At 33.8% G+C, this 11,190-nt stretch overlaps 1 protein-coding gene across 2 annotated transcripts; it reads right to left on the reverse strand.

The window, feature by feature from the left end:
• Window positions 1-652: 652 nt before the first annotated feature.
• LOC120083643 (disease resistance protein RGA2-like) lies at window positions 653-9,447 on the reverse strand. 2 transcript variants are annotated; one of them, XM_039039487.1, is made up of 6 exons: window positions 6,765-9,447; window positions 6,214-6,521; window positions 5,526-6,045; window positions 1,475-4,828; window positions 1,225-1,410; window positions 653-1,018 (listed from the first exon to the last, which is right to left on the reverse strand). In XM_039039487.1, the coding sequence occupies exons 1-3, from the start codon at window positions 9,250-9,252 to the stop codon at window positions 5,947-5,949; spliced, it is 2,895 nt and encodes a 964-aa protein (XP_038895415.1). In that variant the 5' UTR covers window positions 9,253-9,447; the 3' UTR covers window positions 653-1,018; window positions 1,225-1,410; window positions 1,475-4,828; window positions 5,526-5,946. The 2 variants fall into 2 exon arrangements, with proteins under 2 accessions (XP_038895415.1, XP_038895409.1); XM_039039481.1 differs by lacking the exons at window positions 653-1,018; window positions 1,225-1,410; window positions 1,475-4,828 and having other exon boundaries at window positions 5,387-6,045; window positions 6,214-9,447.
• Window positions 9,448-11,190: the final 1,743 nt, after the last annotated feature.

Below are 11,190 nucleotides of genomic sequence, written 5' to 3' on the forward strand. Positions count from 1 at the left end.
ATTAGATAGTGAGACAATTTGTTATTGATGTTTGTCATAAATATATTAGAGACCTTGTTACTAATGTTTTGTCAATGGAACAGACTTTGTTGTTGATATATCCATTCTTTAGTCAATATGATACTTTACAATATGATGCTTTTGTTTATGAAGCTTTTGTTTTCCTTTAGCCACAACAATTCAAAGAAATGATATCAAGCTAGTTATAATAGCTTCTGTCAGCAATTAATACAATGAATTCAAAAGCATCAAAACTTCTTTTGTTAAATAATTATACTAAAAGATAAGCATTTTTGCAGAAAATCCATCAATGATAGATTCTATCACTGATAGCATGTCTATTACTGATACCATACTATTAGTGATAGAAGCTGTGCAGTTTTTGTTTAAATGATCAACCCAACAACCCGTTGAAGAACACTGAACAACCTGTTGAAGAACACTAAAATAAATTGAAAGTTGCAACTATATCAATCACATTTTTGAAGGATTCATATTGATTCAATCTAACTATCATTGAACTTGTAAAATAACAATGTAACTTCCAAAAGCATAACAATCATTGTCTATTGTCCAAAATAATTTCGAATTTAACTATCACTGATCTTGTAAAATAACAATCTAATTTCCAAAAGCATAACAATCATTGTTTAACTATCATAGAAGCCTATCTATTGTAAAAAAAAAAAAAAAAAGCAATCAACATTGTCAAACAGAAGTCTATCTATTGTCAATAAACAAGTCTATCTATTGTCAATCAAAGTTGTGATATTTTGAGATCAAAGCTTGGAGCGTCGTCATTCCACCTTAGAGAATACCTTGTAACTTTGCTTGGAGACACCTTGGTAGACACATTTGGAGAGACCTTCTTTTTGTCTTTCTTTTGTTTTTTTGTGTTCTCCAAAATTTTCTTGGTTGGTTTTATTTGTCTTTTTGGTCTCTTGGTGTCCTCCATATTTTTTACCACAACCTTTAGTCTATATTTTTTTGGACTCTTTTTAAGAGTCTCTTCAATAACCTGAAATCATGGAATCAAATATAACATGACATCTATCAATGTGCTATCAGTATCGGTCAAGTAAATAAAGCTTCCTATTATTTATACTACACTGATAACAAACTATTAATAGCGTGTTATCACTGATTGTTGGTTATCAGTGATTTCAGATATCACTGATAGCATGCTAATCTTATACTTAAAATCATCAATCAATCAATACTTACCTTCTTTTTGGTCATATCTTCTTTATCTACATTCTCTTCCTCTTCTTTATCTTTATCCTTTTTTTCTTCTTGATCTTCCTCTTCATCTTCTGGATCTTTCTCTTCATCTTGCAATTGTTCTTGCTGGTCATTCTCTTGAACACCATTTTCTTGAGTCTCCTTGTCCTTAGCAGTTTCAACTTCTGCCTACATGCATATATCATTTATGTTATTGTATTTCTTTACAGAAAAAGAAAATCACAAATTTTACCTCTAGAACTTCCAAACTTGCATCTAAAAGCTTCAAACTAGAGGATGACGCTTTGTTCTTCTCAAGATATTCTTGAGATTGCTTTTCACCACCTTCTTTTTGTGGAAGTTTATCACTGAAAGCTTCTTTTATGTGGCCCAATATATCAAGAATCTCCTTGTGCTTTTCATGGATGTCCTTTTTAATATCTTCTTGTCCTCTTTTTAATTCTTCAATTCCTTCTTGTAATGATGCAATTCTTCTCTCAGTTGACATTTGTTTTCCTTCTTTTTCTTTTTCAATATCCATTTCCCTTGTTTCCAGCTTTGCAAAATAGCCATAATAGTTTGATTGTAATTCTTGTTCAGTTGGAACCAATGAAGCAACGGTAAACTAAAAGTTTAATAAAGATGTTAGTGATATAGCATGTTTATAGAAATAATCACTGATTTCAAGCTATCACTGATTGCTTCTATCTACAATAATATGCTATCAATGATAGAAGATATCACAATAGTTCCAAATGACTGATAGAAGCTATCACTGATAACTTAAAATCAATCGTATCTTCTATGTCATAAAAGCTGAAACATTAGTTATAGTTTCTATCATTTGATAGCATGCTAATAATATATATAAATAAAGGTAATAACAGTGATAAAAGACTTACACCAATGGCTTTGAAAATATTATTGTTGATGTGTTGTTAATCATTAGGTTCTTAATATTCCCATTGAGTAAGTCTAGGTCCATTAGTTTTTATTCTTCGTGCAAATCCAATAGCGGGGTTGGATAATCTTGGTATAATTTCAAAAGACCAATATACCAGAGCAAGTGTAAATCCTTGGAGGAAAATGGAAGATAGCTTATTGATGACAGCCTTCTTAAAAAACTCTACAGTTAATTCAAAGGAAACCCTATGGATAAGATCTAAACTTTTCTTCATCATCCAACATTTTTAGATGCTTCCAACTTACATTTTTATGTCCTTGTGTAGGAATTAGGAAGTTTTCTAGAAAATACAAGTGTGCGAGTTTGACCTTTATATCAATGGGTATATTGGCATCAAAACCTAATAAATTAAAAGTAGGTTGGAGCTATCTCCTTATAATTTTTGTATTTATCTTGAAAAAGAAGTTCCTAATTGTGTTGTCCATCAATTCTTGTTCAGTATAGATACAATCTATAGGGTAATCATCACAATTTAAACCTGTTACTAAACAAAAATCCTTGAGGTCAAATTCTGAAATATGTCCTTCTAAATTAAAGGCCAAGATATTTTGTTTGATAGTTGTGCATTGCCTTCTAATTAGGTGTGATATGAGTTGGTTGGGCACCCTTTTCATTTTCATATCTAAGAAGTGCCCAAAAGGGTCTTCCCTAAATAGTTGGAGTGATGGCTCATCTATTTTTCCTATGTTAGATAGGACTTCTAAACTTATGAAGGAGCTGACTTTCAACAGGTTTGTCCATTCACTTTCTGGAACAATTAATACATTTTCCGGCATATATAACAATAACCTAAATATAAGAAAAAAGAAACCACAAATCTATATAAATTTATGTAATATCATTAGATTGTGGACCTTGATCTTTTTGTGCTTTTTTTCCAGATGTTGATCATTCCAATGATTTTCTATTTCTTTTCTCCAGTTATCCTAAAAACAAACATGTGGAACCATTACATTTATATCATTCATAGTAGCCTATTAGAGATATCACTTAAAGATGCTATCAATTACATTCTCCTAATGTTATACTCTAGTGATACTATCAGTGATAGATACTATTAGTGATAGCAATAAAAGAGTATCACTGATAGCAATAATAGTGATAGATACTTTTCCTATAAATAAACAATCATCAAATCACAGTATAGGAAACTAAATTAGCATCAGTGATAGTTTGTTGATAGATAAATCCATCAACAAACTATCAATGAATTGTCAACATATTCCCTGAAGCATCAATGATAACTTCTATCACTAATAAATAACTAAATTAGCATAATATTTACTGAAACATCGACAAATCACAATCAAACACAGTACAATAAACTTTTCACATAATTAGCAATCAAACACAGTCAACAATAAAATCAGCAAATCCCAATTAGTATATCAACAACTATCAATAAATATCAACAAATAAACTTCACATTCTATCAACAAACTGTCAATATATTTCTTGAAGCATCAGTGATAACTTCTATCACTAATAAATAACTAAATTAGCATAATATTCACTGAAACATCAGCAAATCACAATCAAACACAGTACAATAAACTTCACATAATTAGCAATCAAACACAGTCAACAATAAACTATCAACATATTCACCAAAAAATCAGTAAATCACAATCAGCATATCAACAAATATCAACAAATAAACTTCATATAATCAACTTTTTGATGACTATTAGTTTATGATGACTACGCTGTGATGACTACACTGTGACCAAAATGCATAATAAAACAGTGAATGAAATACCTAAAAAAGATGGAGAATGCATGTAACCTTAATTTGAAATAACTATTTATCTTCTTATATAAACTGTTAATGGAAGAAGAACGAAGCCCTATGTTTTCAAAGTTTTACTATTAGTGATGAAGAGATGAAGAAAGGAAAAGAAGAAACGAAGAAACGAAGAAACGAAGAAGAAGAACATACCTTTTGAAGTTTGGAGCGAAACCGAAGGGGAAGAAGATGACACTGTTAGAGTGAAAGAAGATGAAGGGTTGGAAGTGTTTTCCCTGATTGTAGAGCTCGAAAGAAGGTGGGCTAAACCGTGCATATGGGTCATGTCCATTTTAGTTTTTTTTTTCTTTTTCTGGGCCTAAATCTTTAATATAAAAAATCTATATTGATAGAATGAAATGAGAGATGGAAATGAGATGTAAAATGAAGAAGTCAAGTCGTAGAGTCCAATTTCTTGTTCTCTTTAGCTTAATTTTACTACTTGTTCAACCAACTTGGTGAAAAACGTGATGAAAACTCCTCTCTCGAGCTTTGTCTCCAACAATTCCTCTTGATCAACAGTGAAAATGGATCTTCCCTCCTATCTCCTTCTTGCAGACAACATAATTAAGCTAAAGTACTAACTGGCTCTCTAAAATGTCTAAGTATCTATTTTTGTAACTAGCTAACTCCTTCTTCAGCAACTGATTTCCCTTTTTATAGGTAACTCCAAGCTTTTGTTGACAGAACTTGCATTAAATTCCATACCTTGAGTCAACCGCCTGCCATCTCTGAGACATTCAGACGCCACTAGTCAGATGTCCATACTTATAAGTGGTGATTTGACAGAAAAAACGCGAGTCAATGTATCCTTTCATCAACCTGATCTACATCACTTAGTGAAATTTCTTCAATTCCTGCGTTGAGATGCGTTAGTAAAGCAATTTTTAACGAAAATGCTACGTTTGAATGAGTTAACAATGTGCAAGGAATTCTATGCATTTTTCCTTAAAATGAATGTGTTTTTATCAATAAAGATCCTAATTGTTCCAACTTTTAAGAGACAATAACTTGTATCTCTACAAGTTATCACTGCACCAATTTCTATATGAAATTGGCTACTCACTTCCTAAACAATCAATTATATGGGTGTGATAACTTTGGTGTTGGTGGTCTTGCCTCTAATCTTGTGTTCCACGACCGAACCAAACATATAGAAATTGGCATCCACTACGTTGGTGATCAGGTACTACAAGGGTTGTTTGAAATTTGGTATGTGCACTCCACAAATCAAACAGCAGATTGTTCGACTAAATCTCTAACAAATACACAATTCACATATCTTCGGTCCAAGCTCAGGAAAAGAGAACACACGGTTTTATAGTGGTTAGATCAAATAAAGTCTACATCCACTGTGGTCACCATATTTTGAATTTTTAGCCGCTGAAGTACACAATACAACACCGAGAAGAAAAAGAGAAGATGAAGAAGCTTCATATCTTCAAATTATGCCAAATAACGTTATATACAAACAGTTCAACATATAATATATTACATTATTTCCTCTTCAATGATTTTTCTCATTCAAAAAATGCTGAAGAATATATGTCTTACCTCTTGGCCCCTAAACAGAAGCTTCACATGCACTGCAATCCAAAATTTTACCACACATCAAACTCCCTCTGCTGCAAAATTGGGTTCAACATAATATATATATGTTGTTTTACCCAAGAACTAGAAACAAATCTATCAACAACAATTAAAAAACAAAGAGAAATCGAGAGGGAAATTTCTCAATCTCTCATCTCCCCATCAAGTGATCTTACAAGATGGAAAAAGAAAAACCAGCAAAGATGCTCTCTAACAAATTCCCTCAGCTCACACACTCAATTTTCACTCTAATGAATACCTCACCGAAAAAATAGCAGCTCCTCCAAAATATAACTAACTCTGACGTCAGGACTCCAGCTCTCAGCACAGCACATGCACAGCAGTAACCTTGGATCCAACCACAATTCGAGGCCCAAAGGATGCTTCAATACTCAGCTCCATAGTCTTTCAAGAACACAAAACGGCTGTAATAGCCAGGTCTAAACGGATATGGACAATTCCAAGAAGATTGGACAAATACAACCTAGCAAAATATAACAATATTAGACAGAAAACCATACTTGCTACACAATCTTCTTTAAACTTTAAATCTCTTTACTGAAAACATATATATATAGACATATAACGACTAAAACGTTGAATTAGTTATCAAAAAAATGAAATAACACAACAATAAATGCAAAAACCTTACCTTAACAAAATGGTTAGGAAAATGGGAAAGTTTGGCCCTCTCTGGATCGCCCTCGCCAAGTGGTAGCAGTGGACATCCTTTAACTTCCACACGATTCAATTTGGTGAGGGATAGCATGACATGTTTCGATGGCAACCACTTTAAATTCTTGCAATAATAAAGCTTCAATTCTTCTAAACATGCAAGATTTTCCAGCCAGTCTGGTAGAGCTTCGATACCCTCAAAACCAAAAATTTCTAAGAGCTTTAAGGTTGTGAGATACCCAAGTTGTTGAGGAAGCTCAATTGCAGGATTATCTTCCGATGTATCTGTCAAGGAAACACGTGTGATTGAAGATTGGTGTATGAGGGGACTAAAGTCGTAATCTTTCATACATCCCCAAATTTCCATGTCCTCCAATTTATTATACTGATTACACATATTTTGAGGCAACTTGGGACAATGTATATGGGTTAGTGACTTAATGGAATTCAAACATTCAAAGTGATGTGGAATACTTAGTTTGGGACACCCCCTCATATATAAGATTGTGAGATGTGAAAAAGCCATACCATTTGGTACGTCTTCCCAATTCTCTAGGTTCTCCATATACATGAGGGAAAATTTCTTCAACTTGGGGAAACAAACCCTTTGGTTGGAGTTATTTGATCCATAGAACTCCCTTCCTATGCTTTTCACACTGTCTACTTCACTAATGACGAGTTCCTCCAGGTTAGGTAATTGTCCTAGCATTGGAAGCATTTCACATTTCATACATCCGTGAAGCATTATGTGAACTAACCCTTCAACAAAAATATTATTAGGAAAAGCTTGGCCATTATAGTGAAGAATAGATAGTGATTGAAGATTGTTATGTGGTTGAAGTCCTTCTAACACTTCTAACTCATTTAGGTTATCTTCTTCCTCAGAGGAAGAATTCCAGTAAAAGGCTAACTTTGTTAAATTCTTCTTTTCTATCAACCTTGCACCCATAGCTTCCTCCTTACTTTTCACTTCCCCAAGCGAGCCAAGATCTAATGACCCTTTTAAGTTCTTCAAAGGTCCAAGTTCTTCAATTTTACAACCGTCCTCACCTACAAAAAACGCAGTTAACGTTTGAAGATGAATCAATTGCCTCATATGTAAAGGCATTTTCCCATCACCAATGTCCTTGAATTCTAAATGTCTTAGCTTCACCAATTTTCTCAAATTCGTTGGAAGAGATGCTCCTACTCCAAGCTTTAGTGTTTGCAAATTATAAAGCATGGCAATAGATTCTAGACTGTACTTCAATTCGTGATAGCATTGTTTAATTTCAAGATACCTCAAATGCTTGGCAATTATACCAATTGAATTGAATAAACTCACATCCCACCCTGGATGCAGCGCAAATACTAAAACACGCAAGCAAACAAGATCCTCGAACTTATCACAGATACTATTGTCAATGTCATGAATAATCGTGCGCAACTTTCTTACACTCTTTTCACTAGAATTATGAAGATTTGATTCAACCTGGTTTGAAATAGCACAAGCGATATCATGTATTAGATCATGCATCTTAAAGTGAGTAGTTCTTTCATTGCTATCTTCATCGACAACTTCAAATAAGGAGCGAGATAACAGGAGGTCGAAGTATCCTTCTCCTATATCCTCCATCATCAATTCATTATCTTCTTCTTGTGGTTGGATAAATCCTTGTGCTATCCACGTTTGAATCAAGCTCTCTTTGCAAAACTTGTAATCTTTGGGAAAGTTTGAGCAATAAGCAAAACATTGCTTTAATGAGAGGAGTGGTAGACAATCCACACTTAATTTTAGTATGGATGAAATAAAATCTTTGTCATCTTTTGATATATTTTTCACCACGCTTTTGAATTTTGTCATCCATCTCTCATAGTTTCCTTCAAACTTTACTGCCCCTCCTAAAACTTTTGCAACTAGTGGTATTCCACCAATTTTTGTAACCACCTCTTCTCTAATAATTTCCAACTCTAAGCCATCTGCACTTACACCCTTTTTGAACAAGGACCAACATAGATCATCGGACAATTTTTTAAGATGAATGCTCGAAGTTGTCCCCATGACAGTGGCAACGTCTGGACTCCTCGTGGTCACGATAATAGTGTTTCCAGGTTTTCCAGCAATCTCGTTTAGACAGTCCTTTAAGTTATCCCACAATATAGCTTCTTCATTCCAAACATCGTCAAGAACAAGAAAATAATTGTTACCTCGCATCTCCTCTTGGAGCCGTTGAAGTAAGTTCTCTTTGTTCAAGCAACTAGAAGAGGTTTTAGTGAGACTCTGAAAGATCCCCTCCAAAATATTTATGATAATAAATGGTTCAGACACACATACCCATAATGTTTTATCAAAATGAGTTTGAACCAACCCATGATTGAACACCATCTTGGCCAAAGTAGTTTTCCCCAATCCACCCATACCCACAATGGGTATGATGGACATTGGATGTTCATTGCTAGACTCAATCACCAACTTCACTATGTTTGAAACTTCAACTTCTCTTCCTATTATAACTTCTTCAGGCTTTAGCTTTGATGTTGTGTCTCGAATCTGCTTAAGATCAATGTTCTTACGTGCTTCAGTTGATTCATGCCCAACCAGAGCAACGAGTCCTAAAGGACTTGCCTCACAGTAATGTTTATACAAAGTCTCAGTAATATCCTTCATTCTTTTGGCCATCTTCCTACGAAACAGAAAAGGATTATGGGAACATGAAAAGAAATTGTGCACCTTCTTTTCTATTTTCTCTGTTTCCGCTTTGCGTCGAAGATCTTCATAAACAAGCTCGTCCAACAGATCGTCGGCTTCGTAAACAAAATGTTGAAGATCCTCCACCCACATCCTGACAGGTTCATTGTACAACTTTTTTGTGATAATATCTCTTAAAATGGCTTCAGACTTTAGTAACCACTTTGTCAGTTTTTCCAGCTCCTTCTTGAAGCCCCAAGCCACAGCAATTTCCTGTGCTGCAACTTTCACTACCTTCTTCAAAGCTTCCTGCACAACAAAAGTCCACAGGAATTCAAATCCGGCCATCTCTCTAAGAATTGCAAGTAATCCGAGGGAGAAGATCCAAAGTCTCAGAATCCACACGAATTTTTCAACAAGTGAACAATAATTGAACAAGTATTTTCAAAGGGAAAGGAGCATAAAATAAAGTAACTTTTGTGACTTGACCGTGCGGGCCTAAGAAGAAAGGCGCAGTGGGTTGTTGCTTAGTTTCAAAATTCATGATTGTGAGATTCCAAACGACTTGCTTGTTTTTTATATCACGAGCAAGATAATGAGAATTCACATCATAACTCAAATGGGTATATTTGACAAGGCAAAAGACTTATTTAACCTCGTCATAGTTTAATTCTCAACTAAAAAATCATAATTAAAAGCCTAATTAGGCTACTAAACTCTGGAACTTTTTATTTTTTTTAGTTGTCATACAAATATTTGTGATCATACAACACGAATCTGTATCATAAAATATAGGATCCAAGATCATACAATAAGAAAACGAAGATCGTCATATTTTAAGATCTCTAACCATATAGTATGATCGTGCATGCAATAACATTGTATTTTTGTCATATCTCCTTCGATATTAAGGTTGACTGTTCATTTTCATGCGTCATTTCATGTTATTTGACTTTTAATGTCCCAAAATATTGATATGATCTAAGATTAAACTTTGGAAGTTCATAAGTTTAGGTTTACTTGAGTTTACATGTAATTTTTTGAGAACTACATATTGAAAAATTGCTTATTCGACCATATTCAACACATAAAGTCATAATTTTAGCCCTCAGTTTAGATTACGCAATGTCTTCTTCGACATTTTAAACATTTTGAATTGTGGTCTTCAAGTTATGGTGAGATGAGAGAGGAGCGAGTGTAAGGACTTCTATTCTTTATTTTAAGAATTTAATTGGAATTAAGATTTAACTTGGTTAAGGGAATTGTTTGGAGTAAGTGAAGATTTATGTTGGGTTAGCACATAAGGCAAAGTTAACAAAAATGGTAGTTAATCAATTAAATCATTAAACACCCAAGTTGTAGATGTCGAACTAAACAACAAATTAGAGGTATTTTTTTTTTTTTTAAAAAAAAAGACTAGATTGAAAGTTGATTAATTAGCAAGAATAAAGTTAGCACTTACGTGGCAATTTATTTGGGAAAAGATTTTCTCCATCTTGATTATTGAGGAAAAAGATAAATGTATATACAATTACAAACCATGGTTAAAATAATTAAAGTAAAGTAAGTAACCCGAATAACATATATACAAAATAATATCTAATACCCCTCAAGATGGAGGGTGAAGATTATGGATACCCAACTTGGACATAAAACTCTTAAACAGTGGAGTAGATAGAGGTTTGGTGAATATATCGACAAGTTGAGAAGAGCAACAAACGGGAAGCAACTTCAAAGTATCTTGAACGATCAAATCTCGAACAAAATGAAAATCAACCTTGATATGCTTAGTGCACTCGTGAAAGTGGGGTTATTGGCAAGAGATATAGCAGCTTGATTATCATAGTAGACTAAAGCACGGCGTCAAAAGGAAATTTACAAATCAGTAAACAAATAGTTAAGCTATTGGATCTCATTGACAACAGAAGCAAGCTCAATACTCGACCTCAGCAGAAAAATGAGAAAAGATAGCTTGCTTCTTTGTCTTCCATGAAATCAAAGATTCAACGAGGAAGATACAATAACAAGTGATGGATCGTCTATTGTTTGGAAAAATGCCCCAATCAGAATCCACAAAGGCTTTAAGTTGAAACTCAATGGTGGGACGAATTAGAATGCCCCGTCCAATAGTGCCCTTTAAGTATCTAAGCAAATGGTGAACAACAAAAAGATGATCAGAGTGTGGCTTAGCTACATATTGATTTCATTTGTGGACAGGAAAACAGATATCAGATCGAGAGATATGTAGATAAAGAAGCCTTCCAATCAAACAACGATAATGAGTAG

Source organism: Benincasa hispida, chromosome 1 (genome assembly GCF_009727055.1).
Source record: "Benincasa hispida cultivar B227 chromosome 1, ASM972705v1, whole genome shotgun sequence".
Classification (NCBI taxonomy): Eukaryota; Viridiplantae; Streptophyta; class Magnoliopsida; order Cucurbitales; family Cucurbitaceae; genus Benincasa; species Benincasa hispida.